At 38.5% G+C, this 24558-nt stretch overlaps 2 protein-coding genes across 3 annotated transcripts; both read right to left on the bottom strand.

Annotated features, from left to right (window-relative positions):
* Positions 1 to 645: 645 nt before the first annotated feature.
* Positions 646 to 6506, bottom strand: faim2b (Fas apoptotic inhibitory molecule 2b). 2 transcript variants are annotated; one of them, XM_038288012.1, is made up of 12 exons: positions 6280 to 6506; positions 5286 to 5334; positions 5103 to 5170; positions 4952 to 5016; positions 4824 to 4877; positions 4682 to 4732; positions 4172 to 4211; positions 4039 to 4076; positions 3846 to 3933; positions 3655 to 3750; positions 3351 to 3404; positions 646 to 1613 (listed from the first exon to the last, which is right to left on the bottom strand). In XM_038288012.1, the coding sequence occupies exons 1-12, from the start codon at positions 6292 to 6294 to the stop codon at positions 1464 to 1466; spliced, it is 768 nt and encodes a 255-aa protein (XP_038143940.1). In that variant the 5' UTR covers positions 6295 to 6506; the 3' UTR covers positions 646 to 1463. The 2 variants fall into 2 exon arrangements, with proteins under 2 accessions (XP_038143940.1, XP_038143941.1); XM_038288013.1 differs by having other exon boundaries at positions 1464 to 1613; positions 5286 to 5331.
* Positions 6507 to 11055: 4549 nt separating this feature from the next.
* Positions 11056 to 22330, bottom strand: LOC119785409 (nuclear receptor subfamily 1 group D member 1-like). Its single transcript, XM_038288084.1, has 8 exons — positions 21728 to 22330; positions 15456 to 15767; positions 15268 to 15356; positions 15015 to 15159; positions 13074 to 13639; positions 12776 to 12961; positions 12479 to 12689; positions 11056 to 12254 (listed from the first exon to the last, which is right to left on the bottom strand). Exons 1-8 carry the CDS (start codon positions 21744 to 21746, stop codon positions 12058 to 12060), a joined length of 1725 nt encoding a protein of 574 aa, XP_038144012.1. The 5' UTR covers positions 21747 to 22330; the 3' UTR covers positions 11056 to 12057.
* Between the last annotated feature and the right edge of the window lie 2228 nt (positions 22331 to 24558).

Genomic DNA, 24558 nt, shown 5'->3' with positions numbered 1-24558 from the left:
GAAAAAACAGAAACATTATCTTTCCCAAAGCTTTGAAGGCAGTCGCCAAACTGTATTCTGATGCTTAGCTCCCATCTCACCTTAACACGGACACAAACACTTCTCTCCTTAAACATGTTTGAAGAGGGGAACAGGATCACAAATCAAACATAACACTTCTACTGAAAGTCAAATCAACCACCAGCCTATTTCATTGACTTTTTTTTTAGCACAAATTGAACTTTATGTAAATATTTCAATGAACATGTTTTCTTTCTGGGGATATTTATATAATCCACAGTTGCTTCTAATCTTTCAATTTTTTTTTACTCTGTTTACACATTTTATTATCTGCATTCTAAACTGAATATCAACAAATGTCATTATGGTCTCATGATGACAGTAAAGGCTATCCGTTCTTAATAGCTACATTTGAGGGGGTAGGGTATGTTTTAGGCATTGATTTTAAACCTCCTTAACAAATTTTAAATTGCACAAATAATATTTCCAATAATATTTCAGCTACAATTTAGACCCATCTTCTAAGAAACACCATAAGGAAAAAAGACAACTTTTTACTTTAGCATGGTACAGGCAGAAATAAAACTTCAACATCATCTCCACTGCATTTGTAATTTGTAAAAAGAAACATACATTTCTCTCTGCTTTGGTTTCAAAGTCCCTTTTTTATTATTCACATGAAGCAAACAATGTTTTTCACAAGTCAGTTTTTGTCATAGAGTCAGAATAAAATGTACACAGTGTCTGGTTTGTAGAACAAATATTTGCATTTTATGTTTTATTCACTACATAGAATCTCCTCATGCTTAAAAAAGTCCTTCATCTAAAAAAATACATTTCTATCTCACATAAAAGGCCACAATAATATTAAGTCAGAATTAAGTTTAAAAAAAAAAATTCTAACCAATTAAAAGCACTGTAACATGTTAGACACACATTTTCCCTTTTTAGAACATTTAGAAGTTGAAGGTTTCTCCTTAAAAAGAAATCCTCTATAAGATGTTGGTGTTCATCTGGAAACATTGTTATACGTAGATATTGTACGCTTGCTAAATACTGAGCAAGCAATCTAAAGTGATTTGCAATGCAAAACAAGCTATGAAGGGAAAACTTAAGTAACGATTAAATAAAATCAGCTGGATGAAAAAGACTAGTGCCAGGCTTGATTACTGGCTGAGTGTTGTTTAAATAGTAATGGAGCCCATAGAGTCAGCTCTAATGGGTCAGATGGTGACTGCTCAAAAATAAAGGGCAGGTGAACCCTCACATCAATTCCCTAACATCTAAACAGCAAAGGTCAGAGAGTATCGTGCAAAAAAACAAAATTCCCACAGGTGACAGGATGGAGAATAAGCCTGCCTGCTCCAGAGTCTGATCCAATATTATCGATTTGTTTCTCTACTGCTGGGAATTGAATCCAAAGTTGTTCTGGAGGTTCTGAATCCGACCCCAGAACGCATGCTTCACTCCTGGCCACCTCCTGTAAGCTGCAGCAAGAAGCTGAACAGGTAGATGATGTCCAGATAGAGGCTGAGAGTGGCGAAAACGTATTCCTCTGGACTGATAGTGTAGCGCTTGTTTCCTAGGAGCTGCTGCGTGTCGAAAGCCAAAAACTGGGAGAGGAAAAGATAAAGACGGAGGAAATTAGAGGAAAAAGCAAACTGTACTGCTTAATATAGGAGTTCCTTATTAATAATCTTAGAGGAAACGTATCAGAACTGAATTAAATCCAACTCAACGGATTGCCTTGGAAATGTAAACATAGTCCACCAGTCTGTACGTAAACTTTCAGCATATGTTCTACAATGAGCTCAGAGGCTTTCTATAAAACAAGCAGCATCACAAGACCAAGCATCACTGCAGGCAGCTCAGTTATTTAAAGCAGAGTTAGCTTATAAAGCAACATCTGAAGCATCTCAATGAGAACTGTTAAGCTCAGAATCTGAAAATAGATTATAGTGAAATCACAAACCTACAAAATCATAGACATCTGCCTAAGCCTTCAGGGTGGGACAGGAGAGCGTTTATAGGGGTGTTCAAGTCCAGTCCTCAAGAGCTACCATCCTCTAACTTCTAGATGCATCTCTTCTCTAACACACCTGAATCGAAAGGCTCAATCCCCTCATTCAGCTCAGCAGAGGCGAGGTTAGGAGCCACTCATTTGTTTCAAGTGTGTTAAAAATGGGTTGCATCAAAAAGTTGCAGGAGAATAGCTCTTGAGGACTGGACTGTAGCACCCCTGGTTCAACATATAGGAGGCCATGGTAAATCTAGAGGAGCTGCAGCTCAAGAGGGAGAATCTGTCAATTGTAAACATGTGGAGGAAGTAATCTGGTCAGATGAGACCAAAGCAGAGGTGACAAAGTTATTAATGTTTTTTACTCAAGTAGAAATAGAAAAAAAAGCACTGTTTAAAACATGTTTGTAGAAATTAGAGTATCAACATACGGCAAGCTTTTTACTCAAGTAAAAGTAGCATTTTTAAAACAACTTAAAGTATAAAAGTGAAATTAACGCAGGGGAAATTGTTAATGACAGATGCTTTAGTGCACTAACCTATTAAAGGAAAAATGTTCTACTATTTTGGATGATAACCTCATTGTACTTCATTTTCGTAATTTTATAATTAACGGCAGCTGTGTCAAATTTAACATGCACAATTTGGGACAGAACTGAGTCCACCACAATGAAATTAATTGTCTGAAAGAAAAAGGTAATAATGTAAATGAAAACTAAAGAGTCTATTTCTATGTAAGGAGTAGAAAGTAAAGATAATTGCAAAAAAAATGTAAAAAGTAGAAGCAAAAATTGTCTTAAAAAGTAATTACTTCAGTAAAGTATAGACAGCTAATGTAACAAAGTATTTGCACAGGTTGCTGGATTACAAGTATGCATAACAGAAAACTAACTGAATATCACCATGAAGACACTATCCTCACTGCCCAATAAAATGGTGGCAGTGGCTCTATGTAAGTTCCTTAAAGAACATGAATCTGATCAGAGCAGTTCTAGAAGAAAGCCAATGGTTCTACATGGATGGACTAAAAACATTCAGCTACACGTTTATGTTGGTATAATCCAGATAAATCCATCTGTGGCACAACTCTAAACTCTTTGTTTAGAGTTGCTAAGCTGCTTTCCAAACAAAGATGGATAGTTTATATGAAAGTCAAAGAGAGACACTAAAAATACTTCACTGGTTCTCAGGTGTTGAATTTGGGCTTTATAAATACAGTAAAATTATCTGATTTTTATCTAAATAAAACTGTATTTATTCATCACTTTGTCTATCACGTACCCCCCAAAGAAGTATGTGGATGTTTGTGTTTTTTAACATAACAGACTCTTACCAGAGTGAAGAGGATGGCTCCTATCACCGCATAGATGGCGTGTAACCAGGGGACCTGTGATGCAAGACAGACATCATTACCAAACACAGTCGGGAAAGTGAGCAGTGTGCTAATTTAAGAAGAAGAGAACAAGATTATCTGCTGGGTCAATCCTGTCTGACTGCTGCATAAGTGAAAACAGCCTGCAGCACCTGAGGCATTAAAGCTGCAACTGTAGTTTAACCCATCATTAACCTCAGCTAATTTAGTCTTCTTCTAGGAGGTTCTGCAGAGAAAATAAAAAAAGGAAAGATGGGTAACTTACATATCCGAAGGGGACGACAATGGAGATGGTGATAGCACAAAGAAGCATGGCCATACACAGAGAGAACAGCACGCCCTGGCAGGAGGTTACATCGATCTGTAATAGGAGACGGAAAAATCAAGCAGTGATTCCACTAAATGAATTCTGCTCTGCCCTTTGGCAGGACGATGGAGTTTCTTCTGAGTCCTCACCTTGCTTTGGAAGCTGAACACGGTGACGGAAAGACAAACCAAAGCTGTGATTCCCAGACACAGCATTACAGACTTTGTGTTGTAAAAGCTGCAAACATATTAAAGGAGGTTAAAAAAGAAGCAGTTTCTCACAACACGCATACAGACATCTAAACATATGTAAAACCTAGTCTACATGCTAAGGTACAATTACCTAGAAATAAACCCCATCATAAAGGCCATGCTCAGAGTCTTTGAGGAGAAAAAAAAAACAAGAAGAAGCAGAGTTAGGGTGAAGAAAATGGAAAGTAGATTAAGATTATTAGTACTGGATGGAAAATACTCACAAAGAGAACTAAAAGGATGATATTCCATGGAAACTGCCTCCTGTTCAGCAAAAAATAAAAATACATGTCAAGTTTTCTTCAGATATGATGCATCATAATCTATGTTTTATGCACTTAAATGAACATGAGTCTTTCTGTGACATATAGTCATATAAATAAATCAGTTTGAAATAAAAGATATTAAATAAAAAAATGGTAAAAGTGGCTTTCATATCATATTTCATACAGGTGTGCCTCTAATGAAGTTGATTTGCTAAACACACAAATTCTCCATTAAAATGCTGCCTGTGCGACAGTAAAGTGTCATTTGTCAGATATAAGATTTATTAATCCTGTTAGAGGGAGCATCGTGCACGTTTTTAAATGAACCCATTTTCTTCTTGGTTTGGATAAAATACGACACTAACAAGATTCATTTCCACATATTTTGTGCAAATGCTCTGCCAGCTTTCTAAATATGCAAAGACTTCTGAAATTTGACAAATGTACATAAATCTAGAAAGAAATAACCTCAGGTCTCCACAGCAGCCCAGTGCGATGTAGGTCCCAAGAAACATGAAGCTGGGAAAGTGAGAGAAATGTCAATGAGATGTGTAAATGAGCAGCGTTAATCATGATATGATGATTTTTTTGTGCGTGTTTTTTTACTCACTAAGATGCCATGTACAAGCTGGGGTTGGTCTGAATAAAAAACCTCACAGGCTCGCTGAAAAGAAAAGCAGAGGTTAGATTTTGTTAGTTGTGCATCAATGAATCAAAGCCGAAATGGGACCAAGTTACCAAAAGGTGAAGAGGCAGACGACCCCGACAGTCACAAACAGCTGGAACATGAGGATGGCGTAAACCTGCAGGCAGAGGTTCACTTTGTCAGATTCAGGATTTGTTTCTCCGTCTGTGTTCAAAGTTGTTTTATTGGACTGTTTTCAGTCACCTTTCTGATGAAAGTCCTCCTGATGGTCTTATCATCAAATGCAAACTGGGCCTCCATCTCAGGATACCCTGAGAAAAACGTTACAATATTGTCATCATCAAGCGATCGGGTTAGACCTTTGTGTCATCCCATTAACAAAAGAAACAGCTTGAATTGATGGTAAAAGATGATAATCTTCTTCACCTGCAGTTGCTTCCTGGTAGCTGGGAGGCTCAGCCTCATCCCTCACCTGCTTGGAAACAACAAGAGAAAGGCAGGATCAATAAACCCGGGCATTACACCATCTGCTCTCGTTTCAGGTTCACTGTTTGGATCGGTCCTGGATAAGATTCAGACAGTAAATATAGACCGAATCTGACCATGGAGCAGATATGATATGTTTGAATAGATTGAGGAGTTTAAATTACCTTTATGTAAGTGGAGAAAACCAGTGAAAGCTCTAAAATTGCCTTTTTGGATAACAACTTTGTTTTCTGATCAAGTTTATGATTGATGTTTGATCTGACATGCTACCTGTGCTCAAACATAATTTACAAAAGAAAAACTTGATCAGTTTAATACATTATTATCAAAAAGTAACATTGAATAACTGTTGAACAAGGTTAGAAATGTCCTACTTAGTAAAGTAATGGCTAAATGTGGTTCAGATTTTCACAATTAAAAGGAACCAAATCTACTTTCATAATTAACCCGTTTTATTATCCATCAATTAAGATTTAAAAGTTAAAGCTAAAACACGAAGCTATGGTTAAAGGAAAGCTAAAACAGGAGCAAGAAACTGATATTTTGATGCTACCAGGTTGTTTATTTGTTTCAGATTGATAAAAGTTAAAGGTTTAAAAAATGTATTAATTGGAATAAAGCTAATTAATTAAAGAATCTAAATATTCAGATCAATATTTGCTGCACACATTGGAGAAAGGTGGAGATATCATCTCCAGTATGCCTGCCCTTCCTACTGATTCAAGCGTTATTCTCTACTAAAAAAAAATGAATTCTCAGAAGATACCACTTTCCAACAAACACCAACATGGATTTATCATCAAACAGCTCTGATTATGTTTCATCTTACAAAACATTTCTTTCCCCAAACTCATAGATTTATACATAGTTATGACATTACTATCCAAAACAGGACTAATTCTATTTTGATATAAAGCATAGAGGCCTTTAATACCTTAGTTTTTTTCATTATTCTCCCCTTCTGCTCCTTACTGCTGCTGCTGATGATGAAGGTTTTGCTCTCAGTCTCCTGATGTGTTGTTCTCCTCTTGCCTTGATCAAAATCAGTTAGTCTCGGTTAGTCTTGCTCTGGTTATATAGCTCATGTGACTCAAACACACTGAGTTTGTTAACAGGGATGCTGCTTGCGGAGGAGTTGTCGCTCTGAATTTGTGCGGATTACACAGCTTTATAGGCCTGTGTTATAATCTCCCCCTAACCCTGATCCCTCTCCGCCCCCTTAGCTTTGGCCTGATCAGCTCGCTCCAGCACTCTCCAGGTAAACCCAGACGCTGCAATCCAGTCAGGTTCCATCGTTACATTTTGCTAAACAGAGGTTGTTTATGTAACTGACTCAGAGCCTCTTAACAGGTTAGGGTCCGTAATTGTTTTACTGCTCACCTGGTAGACTTAAATAACTTCAAATACTGAGTTACACGTGCATTACCTAATAGTTTTAGTTTGCTATTGGGAGCACAGAATGGAAGAAAATACAGAACCTATTTATCTACATATAACCTTTCATATTAGTGCTGTTTGATTAGGATAAAGGAGGCATTCATTTTTGATTCATTTTTTTGTTTTTCAGCTTTTTTTTTCTTTATATTTTCACAAGTACAGCGCAATGAAATTCACTCTTCAAAAGCATTTAAAGGCATTTAACCAATCCCCTTGGAGAGCAGTGGGCTGCCATTGTGCAGCGCCCAGGGAGCTCAAGCACCCAGAGTGGCAGTCTGTGGGAGTGGGTTTCAAACTCACAATCTCAGGATTCCAAGATCTATGCCCTAACCAATAGACCGCCAATCCACATTAATGCATGATGTGTTTTTTTTTTACACACAAGTGTCATTTATTCTCAACATCGCACAGGTATTGACAATAATATAAGGATCTCTGCAGTTTATTTTTGTTGCCTCATCACTGTTATCTCAGTCGTTGTGTTGCAGTAAAAACAAATAATCAGTCAAACAAACCCACAGTGGAGTTGGCTAAGCTCTGGCTTAAGGTAGATTCTGGAAAGTTTGGTTTTAGAAAACAGTTCAGGTAAGCTAATGGCATCATTCTTTTATGTAACTGCACAGGTAAAAGTCACAACAAACTAATAGGCACAGAGTTAAGACTATTATGAAGTTCACATTAGAAGATTTACTCGAAAGGGCAAATCTTCTTTTGTCTCCTGGTAATCCTTTCCAACAAAAACTGCTTGAAGAATTATACAACTAATAAGAAAATATACCTAGCATTATTCTGTCCATAAACTCCTCTTCCTCAACTATTCCACTACAACTACTAATTTCACTACTACTGATACCTCTAATAATAATCATAAAGACAATTATAATGATAACTATTTAATTTAAAAGCAGGAGTGTTGCTAAATGTTTTTCAAATATTATATTTACTGTAAATGTAAATGTCTATGTATTTAGGTATAATAACCACAGCACAAGCAGCATCATCACATGCATATCTGTCAGACTAAAATTAATGATCCTTCTGTCAACAATATGTGAAATACTTCTAAAAACATGTATCTAATTGATGTAAGGTAATCTATTCCCAAATAAAAGAGGGAATAAAAAAATGGCTTAATATAAAAAAAAATGTAAAATGTATTTTTTATTTTATTTTTAAACATGAATCTTGGTGTATGACCAAGCCCCCTCCCCCTTTTTTTTTTCTCCTTTTTTCTTTTTAATTTGTTTTGGCGGAAAAAAAATACAAAAAGGAAAAAGGGGAAAAAAAATAGGGAAAGGGGGAAAATTTTGAAAAAAAAAAAAAGCTTGTGTGTTTTAATTTTATATCACCCATAATGACCACTAGATGGCAGTATAGGACCATTAAATTTGTCGGAGAGAAGCTGACACCAGCTGCTACCCAAACTAACATTAGGCCTAATGTTTCACCTGTTTTTGCAGTTTGCTTCTTTTCAGGGTCTAACCAATGCATGCGCTTTGCCCCGGGGCCCTGCTTAGGGCCCCAGGACAACTCCCAAAACAATTAATTCTTTGTTGTTTTCCTTTTTGCATATATAACGCCTTTGTTTTTGTTAGTAAACTCACTAACAAAAACACTCAATTTAATGATATAGTTACTTTTTTTTTCATGGATATCTCTTTAATCATAAAAAAAAATTAAACAAAACAACATGTATCTTTTACAAGTCTTCCTTTGACTGCAGAGCAGAACTTTTCCAAACTGAAATTAATACAGACCCACCTGAGTTCAATTATATCTGCTTTTGTATAATTTCTTATTTTGTTTATCAAAGCTATTTTATCTGTTGATGTTGAGGCATTTTTCACATTGCCGTTGCAGTTGGAACCAAGAAGTATAAACCATATAACTCTTTTACTGTGAATAAACTGCATACTAGTTTAAATTATTACTTTAAGTGACGTGAGATGATATATACATATAGGAGGCTGTAGACAGCACTGCCACAGCTGCAATAATTTATTAGTAGGTGTGTGAATAATGTGCATATATGGCTGTTGCTTGCAGCAATAGATGTTGTAGACAGAAAAAGAGGCAAAATCGGATTTTGTTTAGGGCCCCATTGAGGTTTGGGCAGGCCCCACTTCTCTTTATATAAACTTACTTTGTATTCACATCTTTTTTCTTCTAGACTAATATTAATATATTTTAAACCAGAAGCTGAGGATAAATGCAATTATTTAAATCTAAATAAATTTGATTTTAAATTAATTCAACTCATTTTACAAATGAGCAAAACATTTGTTTAAACAGAAACTTTGACCGACACATTTTTCTTTTGTGGAACCAATTCTATATGTTGACTATATAGAATGGTCAAAATTTTACTAGAACTTAAATGTGTCTAATATATATAAGGGTTTTACAGCATTGTACAACATTTTAATTTTTGCTTGATTAAAAATCAGATAAAGTATCAGTCCTTTTACTTAAGACAAAATATTGTGCAATTAACTCGTCCACTATCAGTCCAAACAATCACGTTCTAAACAAATATACACCATTGATAGACACACTTTCTTAGTTTTTTGTACTCAAGACTCATTGACTAAATGTTATTTTCCATCTGCTGAATCTGCCGCGTTATATGGAGGTTTGGAGAAAGTACAGTACAAAGTATACTGTAATTGAACCTATTTTACATACTGCAAGTGTTGATTTTTCAAAAGTTTTATAACTCAAAAATGTATTTCAAAAAGTATTAATTTAATATTCTTTGTAATATAACAGTTTTATTTAACATATATCTTGATCTTTGAAAAATCAGTGTTTGCAGATCACTTAATATGTTCAATTGTACATAATTTTTTTAAATATTAGGTCAGTTGTTATAATCATGGGTAGTAAGTGGTTTGGTTACTCAGTACTTGAGGAGCCTTATACCAAATACCTTTTTACTCTTTACTTTGGTAATTTCTTTAAAGGCTGCTTTTTACTTAGTTTTACAGATAAGATAAAGTAATGCTATTTAATACTATAAGTAGTATTATTTAAGAGCATTTTTTGTGTACTTTACCAACCTCTGAATATGGATGATTTAAAATGAAGTCCAGCTCTGTTTATGCAGCATAGTAGGGGTGTTGTCAATCAGAAATCAAATAACTGCTATCTTTATTGTTTTTTTCGTTCTCAATGCAGTAAAAATAAAATAGATATTTAAAATCTTTTAAAATAAACACTCCAAAATGGCAGCCCATTGCTTCCCAAAGTGGTGGGTTTAATGCAGAGAGTTGCTTTGTGCTTGTGACAGTGTAATGACAATAAAGTTAGATTCTATTCTATTCTAAAATGTCCTTTTTATTCTTATCCTCTCCAGCAGGTGGCAGACAGGGACCTAAACTTAGACCTTATAGCTGCAAGTCTCAAAGTACCAGTTTATGCACTGCTGGAGATCACCAGTAATGTGTTCTGATGACAGGGATGATATTATAAAACAAATAGTGGTGATAGTTTTTGTCTCTGTTTTATCATAGTATTAATTCCTTATCATTCGGGTTAAGCTGAGTTACTGACACCTGTTTTTTTTTTTTTTTTTTTATCATTTTATTTTTTCTTGTCCAGGCCAGATCCATGTTAATACAAAAAGTCATTGATGTTTAGAATAAATTAATGCAACAGTTTGCTGCAATCAGATATCAGTCCTCTTAAAAACCTACCAACCTGCTCTGAGCATAAATGTCTGCTTTTATCTCCTGAAGTTCACGCAGGGCTCCATCATTCCCAGTCCACGGGGTTTAAACAAGGGTGATACCAGTGAGTCATTAATACGGCGTGTGGAGGGCAGAGTTGCTGTTTATGGAAACTGTCTCCAAACATTAATACTAAGAGAACACCCTGTTCTGCAGCAATGTACGCTCTTTTTTGCTGCTCCATAGTTAGTCTCTACACATCATGAAGACATTTGAGTCCCTAATTAAGCTACGATGCAGCCGTTATTTCTGTTGCATATTTGCATATACCAACTATATCCAGCTTTCCATCTTTCAACCCCTCTAAAAAAATGACCCTGTGCTCCATTTGCATCACTTCCTAAAATGTATCTACAGGAATATGACATCTTTGAAATGACCTGTTATTGCACAACAACTCAAAGATAAAATATTTCCTTTTTAGAGGGGGGAAAAAAACCTTGACTGTCAGATCTGGAGCACGATTGGCCGATTGGCTCAGTTGCTAGGTTACAGATCTAAGGGTATGTCTGCATCAGAGGGGAAGGAAAACAAGCACAAAGAGAAACGCTATAGAATATCTTTTAATAGTGGCTCTCTATATTGAGGCTATAGAGATTTACAAAATATACATAAGCTCAGTTGACGGTACATTTATTTCAGGTGCATATCTCCAGATAAAAACCATATCCTCCACGCACATGGTGGAAATCCTCTGGCGACTTTCAATAATTCTATTTAACATATACATCTATCTGCATCTATTTAATAAGCAACTACAACAAGTTCTGTACAAAATATACAACAGAACACCTTTACATATACATAAATCCATTTAAACTTGGTCTAAAATGACCAATATTCATAGCGTGTATAAATACAACTCATTCCTTAAAAATATCAACATATCTCAACCACAAATGGATGATTTGAGTAAAGATTTTCCACATGATATCATGTTGTGAAAATAGCTTATTTCATTTAGACCGGGCAAACACAAGCAGCCCTCCTAACTGGATGTTAGGGATGGTCTTTTCCTATGACAAACTTTATAGTCAGATTTGTTTGTCATACGTGGGAAGAAGATAAAAGGAAGTCTCTATTGGCAAATGCTTCTTTTTATCTCTAAAACAGTGTGCGCTTCCTTCCTGTTAGCTTCATGAGCTGGAAAAGGAGAACATAGAGTGATGAGAAAAAGACAAGCTCTGTCCTTTTTTGTTGTTTTTTGGTCTTCAGTACAAAAAGTTTTTCTCTGATAAACTCTAGAGGCCGAGTGAGTGAAAGGTGACTGTTTGACACTGACTTGAAGAAACTAATGGAAGAGTACAGTCTGTTTCTTCTGGGCAGTCCAGCTGGAAGCCCTATAGTTGAGAAGCATCCACCTCCTGCTGCGCTGAGGTTCTCCTCTGGTGTTTTTCCTGTTCAAACCCTCGCCTTTTTAAACTTGGCACCGCTCCTGAAACAGCTGTCTGTCCTGCAGAGGCCAGTGCTTAATCTAGCAACCTGGTCCTCACACAGAGAGGACCCCAAAAAATGGATGCCTCATGACTCCGCCGTGAAATGTTAACTTAAGGGTCTATGCGGAAAGCTAATAGCTTATCGGAGTGCTGATTGTTCAGTGTGCGTAGGTCCGGCAGGCGGAGCAGCAGCTTTGGGAAGAGTGTGCTGTCGTCCGGCCGGCGACTAGTGATGAGGGAACGCAGAGCTTTAATCAGATTCTCCTGCAGCTGCTCCACTGCTCCCACCTCTATGATGCCGGAGCGGTCTGAGGGGAAAAAAAGGGGAGGAAACAAAACATTAAGACTGGAACATTTGTTTTTTTTAAAACAGATTTTAAGTATCTGTCTAGAAGCTGGATGCCTTGGTATTACAGAATGCTTTATCTTAAAGAACAATGATCGTATCAACTAAATAAAACCTGACTAGACATCCTTTTTTTAAATTAATATTTAAAAAATCATTGTAGTTATTAATGCTTCTCTGACTTACCAGCAGACACCAGAACAACCGCCATGAAAAGAGCCATCTCGTCTTGTTCCAGACCCAAAGACCCCAGCTTTTCACTGAAGTCAAACATGGAGTCCAACAGGGAGCCCATTCCCAGAGCCCTCAGTGATGCCAGTGAGTAGGTTTGTCTGTTAAGGAAGGTCACCGTCCTCTCTTTGGGTTCAAACAACGAGCAGAACCTCACCATAAGAACCTGTGCGAAAGAACAAGACCCTGTCAGCACCAGAATAGACGGGGAGTTTAGGACAGGTTGAGGAGGGACCGTTTAGATGGACGTACCTGGAAAGTGCCAGATTTAAGCAGCATGACCTGATCGTGCTGGCTCAGAGTTTGGAAGCCCGGTATGCTCTTTGCAAACTCCACCACTTCTTTAACAGCGGGGGTGAAGCACTGAGAGAACGACTCCCACACCTCCTGACTGGAGCGACTGGCCGGAGCCACGGGACACGAATTGAGAGGACACGCCTACAGAGACAAAACAGACTCAACAGATTAGCACTGATAATGTTAAACTGACACTGAACTGATTTCTAATGATTTAAATGGGACAAAAAAACAACAACAAAAAAAAACTTACAAGCACTTTGGCGCCTCCATTCAGCTTCCAGGGGCAGGATGTTTGGTTCTGGTTATCTCTGTCTGGCATGACACCGTGACCGGCTATGAAGGTCTGGGACTGGACGTTCCCACTAACCGGACACTGGTTTTGATTGGAGAAGGAGTAGTTGGCATTGCTGACATTTGTACTTGTGGAGCTCGCACTGATGCAGGGTGCAGCATGGAAGTTAGCAGCGAGATGATAGCTTGCTGCTGCGTTTTGCTGCTCCACATGACCCCTGTGCTGTGCCGCATTCTGGCTCTGAGTTGACAGGCCAACGTTCTGCCCCCCAGCACTCTGGAAAGACGGAGTCGCCATGTTGCTGCCGCCTGCAGCTATCTTGAGCGGCTTCTCTTCGCTGGGGTAAGACTGCGATAGGGTACCGTGTCCGGCGTCCGTCTGGCTGTGCGGACTGCAGGGGCCATCAGAAGGAGGCAGAACCTCCATCTCCATGGAAGCAGGTCCATTCATACTGTTCATATAGCTCTGCATCTCATCCATTAGTCTCTGTTTCTCCCTCTTGGGAATACGCCCAAAACGAACAGCTGAGGAGCAAAAACAAGAGAAAGCCTCTGTTAGCATAAACTGAGACATTCATTAACAGGAGATGTTAACAACTTTAGAAAGGGAAAATTGACCAGATACTTTTGATAACATGTTTTTTTTGTGATGCATGAGGAAAAGTAACAGTATGATCTCTGATAAGGAGGCAGCGGTCTGAGAAATGCTTTTTCAGAACTGGTAGATTTATAATTAGCAGGTTAAAGCAGGAAATGTTCACATCCTGATAGTAACAACTTGTTTAAAATACATCTGAAATGTGCAATGCGAGGACTTATCTGTGCATTAATTTAATCTGTCAGTTGCAACTGTTCCACCAGATCTGATCCTAAAACCTTCATCTCTGCCTGCTTCTCTTCTCTGCCTGTCGCAGTGCTCCCTTCCCCCTCTTTCGCTTGTGCACCTTCACTGGCTGTCCTATTTATAGTCACCACCCTCGCACCCCCCCTCACCCTCTGCACATTTTCCCTCTGTTTCTGCTTTTTCAGTTTAGCTTTGCAGCGGAAGTAGGTCACTAGGTCAAAAACATTGAACCTAGTATCATTAGAGAAGTGACAGCATGAATGAGGGCTAGAAAGGTTAGAGACGAGGGGGCAGATATGGGGTTGTGGGGCAACTGAACAGGCCAGATGCCGGGAAATAAAAGTCATTAAAAAGCTGATTTTCTTTAGAAAAAAAAAGGCTGTATCTAAATATAAATATAGCATGGTCAGGTTGCAGTTTGATAAATTAGGAGGTTTCTTCGCTTTGGCTTTTTTGGGTCAACTAAAATTATTTGCTCTGGGAAAAAACAAAACATGATTTATTATCACCCAGTTTAGTGTTTCCCAGAGAGACTGAAGAGTTGAAGTGAAGATAAAATGCAAAACAGCAGATTCAAGGGAATTCTATGTTATTTCATAGGAAAGCTACAGTATAAAGATTTACATGACAGGATAACAACAAGTCACAGATGATTTATAGCAAAGATTGTAAATATTGCCGTCCAGGAGGCTTGTAATCAACTGCTTCGTGTTCTGGTTTTAAAAAGAAAACTTTTTTTCCCTGCTTGAGCAAAAACGAATACGACAGAGAGCCTAAAGCTCCTCTCGACATAAATAAGATGGGAATGACAGGAGAAAAGAAGGACAAACATTTAATGTAATTTATTGGTCTTTCATGTGTGCAACTTTGTGTGCATATATATTTACCCCCTTTACTCCAACATCCCTTAAAAGGAAATTTCCTCAAGATATCAGCAATCTAAATTATTTCATACGACTCTAACTTTATCTTAGTAAGAATTAGGAAGACACATTGAAGTTAAACAAGAACTATGAACAGACGTTCAGTGAACATTGGATATGAACAGTCCCTCACCATCTCTGGACATGCCCACAGAGAGACACTTCTTGAAGCGGCAGTGCTGGCACCGGTTACGGTTCATACGCATGATAAGACAGTTTTCATTCTTCACGCACATCTTGTAGTGGATGTTCTGCTGAATGCTGCGTCTGAAGAAACCCTGGAGAAAGAACACAAAAAGGTATAAATGCTTTGAAGAATATCGTTCTTATTCTTGTGGCTTAAAAGGAAGGGAGATAACATGTTTTTTTTTTTTCTCTCATCTTACCTTGCAGCCCTCACAGGCGTGGACGCCGTAGTGGAAGCCAGATGCGATGTCTCCACAAACCTTACATAAAAGCACCATGCCTCCAGTCTCTGTAAACAAAGAAAAAGAATGAATAAATAAAAATGCAACATCATTCAGAGGAGAGACGTTCAATAACAGCCTTGAGAACAAGAGGAGGGGGAACTTACTGGTGAATTTTCCAGTGAAACTGCACGACCTTTTGGCAGCTGTGGGGTGATTGTAGGTAGCTGATGGTGCCGTGGTAATATGAGCAACATGTGCATTATTCACTTCCGGGAACTGGAACACCATTTTAGGAGAAACGTTTCCTCCCCCATGGTCCCCTCTCTGCTTCAGCATCCCGATCTCGTGGAAGGAGACATCCTCCGGGGATGAGGGCTGCGAGTGTGAGGACGGCGACTGGGTCTGGTATCCGCTGGATGGGCTTCCGGGACTCGGACTGGAACTACCAGATGAGCCGGCGTACAGGATGACACCACCTGGAGGAGGGGAACACAGACGGCAGTAGAAACTTAGTTTGGCCCATCTTTATCTGGGTCACGGCCTGCGTGCAGCATGTAGGTGAGAGTGCGAGAAGTTGAGCAACGCTCTCCTCTGACGCGCAGAGCTTACTTGGCAGACTTTCAGGGAGCACAAACAAGAACGCGACCGTGTTGGGACAGCTTGAAATTAAATATGATGAATACTTTCAGAAAAATTAAAAATTATATGAAAAAAAAACAAAAATACTAGTCTGAGCTGGATATTTGAGTCTCGGAGTCTGGAGATGTCTAACCAGATAAACAAGACCGTTAAAGCAGAAAAGAAGTCCATCTTTTAAACAAGAAAAACTTCTCAAACAAGAATCTTTAAAGAGTTTTGTTGTTAAATCATTGAAAAACCATCTGCTAGCTGGCTGACACAGTGCATCTCATTCAGTAAAGTGTGTAAGGGTCTTTTTACTGTCAATAAAGTTTATCAACTTATGTGAATATATATATATATATATATATATATATATATATATATATATATATATATATATATATATATATATATATATATATATATATATATATATATATATATATGTTTGTGTGTGTTTGTATAGTATCATATCACACAATGACAGAAACCCACAGTGTGTTGGTGACTTGATCCTCAGATGCTCATGAACAAATCCTTTGTTTCAGGATGTCACATTGGATCGGAAATGCACTACAGCAACCCACTCCCACACTCCCTAAGCTCCACCCTCACGCCTGCTTTGTTTTGCAGAAAGCGTTCTGCCCCCGCAGGATGAAAGACGGCCCCTCACGTGCAGCCCGCTCTCTGCCAGCTTCCTTTCACAGACGAGCCTTTTCTGTACTCCCCTTTTCATTTTTTTTTTTTATCGTGCTGCACCCTCCCATTCTTTCTTTCCCTCCTCCTTCTCTTCTCCCTCCCTCCCCTGCTCTCGCTGGCCCTGAGCATACAAACCCATCTATCCGCCAGCCACCTGACCAGGAGCTCACATGGACTCTTGACACAGTTCCCGCCTGACTCACAAGGCTCTTTTGCGCAGTCTCGTGTAGACAACAGCCGCAGCGGCAGCATGACAAGCGCCAGAGCAGATCACGTTTGGAATAGAAGAGGCTTATAATGCTGTGATTACAGAGTGAAATGAGAAAAGCAAGCCAGGACACAGCAACCTTGTTCTCTTATTAAAAAAAGCCATGACAAACGGTAAAGACATCATGCATGTTTGTGTGCCCTTACATGTACTTACAAGCATACTGACTCATTGTGAAATAAATGGCAAAAATTGATAAGGAAGATATTTAGCAAGAAACAATATTACAAAATGGTATTTAAAAATGCACAAATGCACAAGCCTGATGCATCAATTACCAAACAATCCAATATTTTCTTTGGATTTGCTCTGCTTTACAGCTGGATTACAGTCTCAGGTTTCTGTGCATGCAAATACACTTTTCACATGGTAGATTCTTTATAATGGTTACTCATTAGATTACCATCTGGCCATGAGTGGTACTTTGCAACCTGTTAATCAGGTTTGAACTATAGCACACACCAGAAATCTGCACTGTGCTGCTAAACAGGTAACTGCAGCCCAGACTAACAAATAAAAATGTCTGGTGCAGCTACTCTAAAGAGACAACACCCGCACCAGCCCCAAAAAATTCTCTGCATGTTTCCTCCTGAATTATCTGAGGAAAGGACTTCTTTTCTCTTGTACTTTCTTCCCCAGTAGGGATCACGTGTTGCATTTCTGTTTAGCTCTAAGAGCCTCTGTATTCCCACGTGAGGTACACCAGCTCGTCGCCTTATGCATGGCAGCAGATCTAGCAACAGATACAGATGTTGCTCGCAGACATTCTTGTTTTCGTTGCGCCGGGAGATAATAGAGTTATATGGATGCAGGCAGAACACAGGGTCATGCCCTGCTAGAAAACAAGCGCCACACCCACGTCCCCTCCCACCCGGAGTAAAAACATTCCACATTTTGCAGTAGCTGGCTGACAGAATAAAGTGCAGGAATGTGATGTGTGCTGTATGCAGGCACAGGTAGCAACATGTGACCTGTTTTTAAGGAAACGCAGTACAAACAAAATCCCTAACACCCCACCCTTCGTACTTCCTCCTCCACGAGGAACCTCCCCCGTGTGTGGGACTATAACTGTACAAACATCCAACCACATGTCATGTTTGGGTTGGGAGACACCCTCTTTAAACTTCCCTTTTTGCATGGTTGCTAAGCCTGACTCCACGTGAAACAGTTGGACCTATATCACGTGAGGAGAGGTGATCCAGGATGATTAGCTCTTTGTGGACATCATTAGTCCATTGATGGGTTTTTTTTTAAGGGAATTTACAATAAAATGTAGAATTATTTCCATGATTGTTTTAAAGTTAAACCATTTTTCTTTGTGAAGCTTTAAACCCGCTAAAACAATTTTTTTTCCACGTAAAAAAGTAATTTTAGTTTAGGGTACAAGAACAAAACCTTCAAATTCTTATCATGCTACTAATCCATTTTCTGCAGAAACTTAACTGAGAGTTTACTGCCAATTACTACCACAACTCACATTCCCTGTAGCTATTAATCATCAACCAGCAAAGATAAATAAAAACCTACTATTTACACACAAAGAGATCATCTACTGCACCTCTCACTGATAATCCAGTGTGACAACGGGTCTCTAGGGAGGGAAACCTACTGTTCTGCCATTTATTATTAAAGGTTGAATACACAAAAGCTGACTCGCAAATAGTCATGTTCCCATTTGGCTGCTTTCTATTCATACTCATAAGGTGAGAAGGAAGCTGGAATCTTTACCTTTTCATTGCTCTAGAAGAGTAAACCTCCATCGCTGTCAGAAAAAATGTTTTATTTAACTAAAAAGAATAAAAAAAAAAAAAAAAACTGAAATGCTTAAATAAAAGATGCCAGTAAATAGGAGATTCCTATTATTTGAAGGAGAAAAATCGTATAGCATCACTGTTTTATATCTATACCATTATGATTATGCTTAGAGAATTTAAGATTAAATTAGGTGTTACTTTCTATAACCTGTTAGAGAAACAATGCTGTATTGGATTATAACGTGCACCTGGCCTTTAATCTGAATTCAGTCCAACTAGGTAATTGCACTGCATTGGTAATTGTATGTAATTAAACCCTTTTGTCATTAAAATGCCTCAATAATTGAAATATATTTACATTTATGAATTGGAGCTTTAGAGAATTGCCGGCCTGACCTGACGTGAACTTTCATAGTCAGTTGTAGTTTGTGACATGGGCTGACTGCCTAAGGGCGGCTCAGTCCCAGGCGTGGCATTAGATTAACCGTTTGTTTAGTTATCTTTCAGTTCTGCTCATTGCTTGTTTACTTCTCAGTGCACAATTTATGCCCTTTAAGAAAATATGATCTTTTAGGCAAGTCATACGGTGAAGGCGTTGGAGTGGCATATCAAAGTCTGCAATTAAATCTCATTAATCACTATTCTGTTTATGGTTAAAAACCTTCAAACCTGTGAGAAGTAAAACTCTCTCCATAAAAGATGGGACTAACAATAAAGCATCATTACCATTTATAATAATAATAAAATAAAAGTTGGAGCTGCCAAGAATGTCTAAAATATGTTAGATTAAGATGTCAGTTTTTTACTGTATAATTTTTGTGAGATATCTTTTGATGGTATGAAAGATATATGTGTCATAAAAAGTTGTCAGCAAAAAGAAAATCTGTAAGCAGGCAAGTACATTTCAGCAGCACTGTATTCTACTTTATGGATTAAACTGTTGCTAGGGAGCAGAGGTAGGGAGCTCAGCATTATAAGCAAGATCCACCCACTGTGAGCCCAACATATGTGATGCTGGGTTTTATTAGATGTGGTTCAGTTTCTTTCTTCTGACAATATCTCGGTCTGTTGGTTTTATTTTTGAAGGCGTCATAATGAAACCCAAAGGCTGGTTGTCTGGTTTAAATCTTGGTTAATGTGGCCATTCGCTCTCATATATCAGTGTGTCAGACTAAAACCAAACTCTTTTACTTCTCTGATAAATGGGGTTCCAAACTGGTAGCAGCCCAGTAACACTGCTGACTGGGAAGGCTGCAGTACCCCTCTGACCCACTGACCAATCTCTCAGTGAACACTGAAGAATTCCCTGTGCACGAGCTGAGCAGCTTGCACACGCAGAGGAGGAGGCGGGGTAACATGTGCGGCACGTGTATGCCGAGGCAGGTTCCACGTGCGGCCTGCTCGAGGCATGGCTGCGTGTGATTCTCAACAGTTCAAGGACTTTGTTGAGGACTACGTAGAGATTAATGAGTCATTAGAGGTTTATAGTATATATTACTGTATTCCAGTATCTTAGTGCTCAGACTCTGTAATGAATGACACTACAGCTGAATCAATATCATTCCATTTATAATTCAGGCTAATGTCATATTTAGCGGCTGTAACAGTATCCCCTGTTTATCCCAGTAAACTGACTCATATTGACTGGCACCATCCACTAATGAGCGAAACATGATGTGCTCATTCATCATCTGCTCTCACACTACATTCAGATGGTGCTTCAGTATATTCCTTGGCAGTACTGCCTGTTTCCGGGACAGATATGGAACCATTTTTGCTCCACACAATGTTTTGACCCAGTGGCCCTGACTGTTCCCACCCACAGAGTCCTGACTAATCATGTATGTAAGAGAAGAGACAGAAAACAAGCCGATTAAAAAAGAAAAATGCAAATCCATATGTACAGTAGTCTAGTAATGTGTAGCACCCTTCCAGACTTGGCAAAGGGGAGCCAGAAGGGGGCAGCTAATGTCTTCAAAATCCAAAACCATAACAAAAGTTTAATTGAAGCATGCTGATATGATCTAGGTCTGACTTAAATAATAAAATATGATACCTATATGTCCCAAGTAAATATATATATATATATATATATATATATATATATATATATATATATATATATATATATATATATATATATATATATATATATATATATATATGTGTGTGTGTGTGTGTTGGTCATTGGTATCAAAAATTAAATATATAGTACAGCACAAGAGATAGTTGGAGAAGTTAGAATATTAATAAATTGGATCCAAATATAAAACATATACTAAGAAAAATATCAAGTTAGCAAATGATAAAAAGTATTATAATGTAAATAGAATGATTGCTGATTGATGAAGATCTCTCATTTTTTTTAAACTAAAGAAATGTCATTAACTTATTCTAAAATACATTTTTTTTATTACATCCGATATAAAAGCATGTTTTCCTCAATCTGGAGGAAAAAAGATTTCAGTGGAACTTGGTGCCACACAATACAAGGGATATCTGCTTTATTATTCAAAAATGCATACATTTTGAGCCCATTCCTGCCCCCTTTAGTGGCGCTCCTGCTGGTAGGTATCAATTCCTAGATCTGCTTAGTGTACAGCTGCTTTCCTATTTATATAAATATATTGCAAAAATAAATATGATGTGAACTACTCAGGTAAGTGGGATAGTGTGGAAGGAGAACATTGTCGGTCAGAGGAGGTGGGCTTTATAGGTCGAGCTTCACGTGAGATTGTTTACGTGGAGAGAAATCGAAAGTCCAGGAAAAAAAAATGTCAGGAGGATTTCCCTGTTTCTGAAACCCCTGCGATGTCTGAATAAATCACCAAATCTCCTCATCAAAGCTTCCAAAGTTGGAAAATTTGCATATATATATATATATATATATATATATATATATATATATATATATATATATATATATATATATATATATATATATATATATATATTAGATGTAAATTAGTGAATTCGGTAAATTATAATGCTAAAAAAAATTAAAACAATAACAATTACAGTCTGCTTTAGCCAAAATACATGGATAATAAAAAGACAATAAAACAGATGTGACAAAATATTAAAATCTACTTACCACCGGGGCTGTTTTCCATGTTGTCTCTTCCAAGTGGAATAATTGTTGACTTTTTAAAGCTGGATCTCTTTCCGCTGCTTCTTACTCAGGAGTTTGGTGAACACTAGTGAGAGGCTGAGGAGCTGCACAAGCATATGTACACTGTGTACTATTATGGAGCTGTGCGCAGAGAAACTCAGCGAAGCGATGAAATATCAACAAGAAATATTTCTCTGAAAAATGAATAATAAATATGTAAATATCTCATTTAAGAAGTATGGTTGTTGATCAGCTGATGGTCCGTCTGTATCTGTGGCAGGATGTGAATGTCTGAGGTCTGTGTTCTAGATTGCTCCCCTCCCTGTCATGTACAGTCACCACCATTAACGCAGCATCAGAGTGGAAGTTGATTAACCACGCCCCTCTCATCAATAACCAACACGCGTCTTAAAATAAGCCGCACGTTTTCAGGTGCCTGAGAGAAATGTGACCGGTTCCTTCGTCATTCCCTCCCTCCCTGCTTGTTTGTTTGACGGGAATCAGGGATGCTCTCTTTCTCTTTATTGCCCCCTCCAAACCAGTCTGTGTGAAAACATCCGCCCTTATTTCACTCTTTCTCACTCTTTGATTCGCTCACGGCCCGCGTGGGTCCGGTGCATTGGGCTCGTTCGACATCGGAATGCTTCTTAAAAGCTCAACAACATGTGCGCGTGGCATGTGAGCTCGAGCTGCCCTACTGACATACATTTTATGTTAATGAGCTGCACAAGCTCGGACATAAGCACGAGGAAGCAAGCACAGATGGGATAAAGTAGAGAAGAGGTATCACTCTGATTTGTTTTACCACGCCACACCATATGCGGTAAAAAAAACTGTCAACTAAAGGGTGGCCAGGCAATAAACAATGTATACTGAGGGGTGGCTGAAAGAGGATAGGCACCAGAACCTCACGGTCAATCTACACTGTTCCAACAGGAAAATGAACAAGAAAAACATCCACATTTTCTAAATAAAGACTAACTATACTTTCCTAACATTACTAACGCTGTTACCATTTTTAATAACAAGTAATCTAACTAATTACTTTGACTTTGACTAATTACTTTATCATTCGTCACCCCGTTACTGCACGTTACTCAGGTCGCACAATGAACCTTTATTGTCATGAGGGAGGGGAGGATGAGATTGGCTGATGTATAGTGAGATTACATCTGTCAGTTGGGTAGGTGGGTGTTTCTGCTGGCGGTTGTTAACGTACAGCACGCACAGAGAGATGGAGAGTGAGGAGGACTCCTGCAGCAAAACAGCATTTTCCGGATGGAAAATACTGGTGTTATGTCGAGCTGCGTTTCCCCATCAGATACGGTTTCCACTGCATCTCCGCACAGCGCACGTGGCACATTTCACCGCGCAAGAGACAGGAAACGTGCATGCTTGCTAAAGGCGCATAATAGCCACCCTGTGCTCGCGCCACAGGAGAGCGTGAACGATCAAATATTAGCCTATATGGAGAAAGGGAGAAATCAAGATCGATGGATGGATGGATGGATGGATGGATGGATGGATGGATGGATGGATGGATGGACCCATGAGTAGAAGTAATGCAGCTTGGTGATATTTACACCGCATCAGATAGCATTCCCCCCATGTTAAGAAAAGGGGAACACAATCTGATGGGGTTTATAGACCCATCAGATAGCGTTCCCCCTGATGTCATTTACGTTGAGTTGCAATAAATGCAAAACTCTCTGCAGGTACTTGTCTTTGCCATCCACTCTATTCAGCTGGTTTTTGAAACACACTGCTCATATCTACATAAATTGATTAATATGTTTTTATCAAAATATTTATTTAGCTATGATTTCACTGAAGACTCCTAGATGACTTGCAGAGACACATAATTTTCTCTTTGCCCCATAAAACACAAAATCTATTTCTGCTTTAATTCTGTACTTATCATCTTTAATGTTAGTATATTGATGTGTATAAATAACTACCGTGTTTTGTTGTAAAATAATATTTAATATATGAAAAATTAAAATGTTTTGAATATTTCACTTGAGAGTATTACTGCTGCCACCATCTGTATTAGAGGGAAATAAATGGTACGGATGGCTACAGGGGTGGCCAATGATTGGCTAAGGGTCGCCATGGCCCCCCGGACCCCATCTAGCTCCACCCCTGATTAGGTGTCCCTCAGAATGGGATTTAGTAGAGAGAAAAATAACATGTTTTTTTAAGAAGTCATGTTTTTTTTATCTACCTAGATGAAATCTCAGTCATTAGTGTTCAAGATTTAAAGCGTGTTATAGAAAAATAAAGCAACAACAATCATTAAAGCTTCTTAACTCTCAAGGAAAATACACTAAGCTGCCCTGGATATGAACATTGTTTTAATATACGATCTTTGCTTGAGAAAGCCGACACGTGTGGAGAGGGCGGATCTCACCGTGACACTCCACTCACATCCCTTCCTCCCCATCACGTTTGCTCTCTCCCCGCACATTGTGATAGCTGGGAGCCTAAGTATCAGCCGAGTGGCTGGGTCATGGCGAATCTAGGTCAGGAGCTGCTCGGGAAAACATGAGCCTCGTAAAGTAAAAGAAAAAAGTGCTTAAACCAGCGCGTCCTAACAGAAAGAATAAAAAGCAGGACCTCATGCTGGTGGCTTCCATACAAAGAAGAGAATTTAGGTCACATAGCTCCACATTGTTGGGATGGGGGGTGTTTATTCTCCCTCTTCTTCAGTAGGTGAGCTGAATTATAATTTCATCACCAGCTGGAAGTGGTGAATGAGGCTATGGGGACATTAGGTGTTTGGAATTAAACCAGCACCTGTTTAGGTAGTATCA

Source organism: Cyprinodon tularosa, unplaced genomic scaffold, assembly GCF_016077235.1.
Source record: "Cyprinodon tularosa strain WSP-4 unplaced genomic scaffold, ASM1607723v1 ctg248, whole genome shotgun sequence".
In the NCBI taxonomy this organism is placed as follows: domain Eukaryota; kingdom Metazoa; phylum Chordata; class Actinopteri; order Cyprinodontiformes; family Cyprinodontidae; genus Cyprinodon; species Cyprinodon tularosa.
Note: the sequence above shows the minus strand (reverse complement) of the source record. Positions and strands in the feature narration are given on the sequence as shown.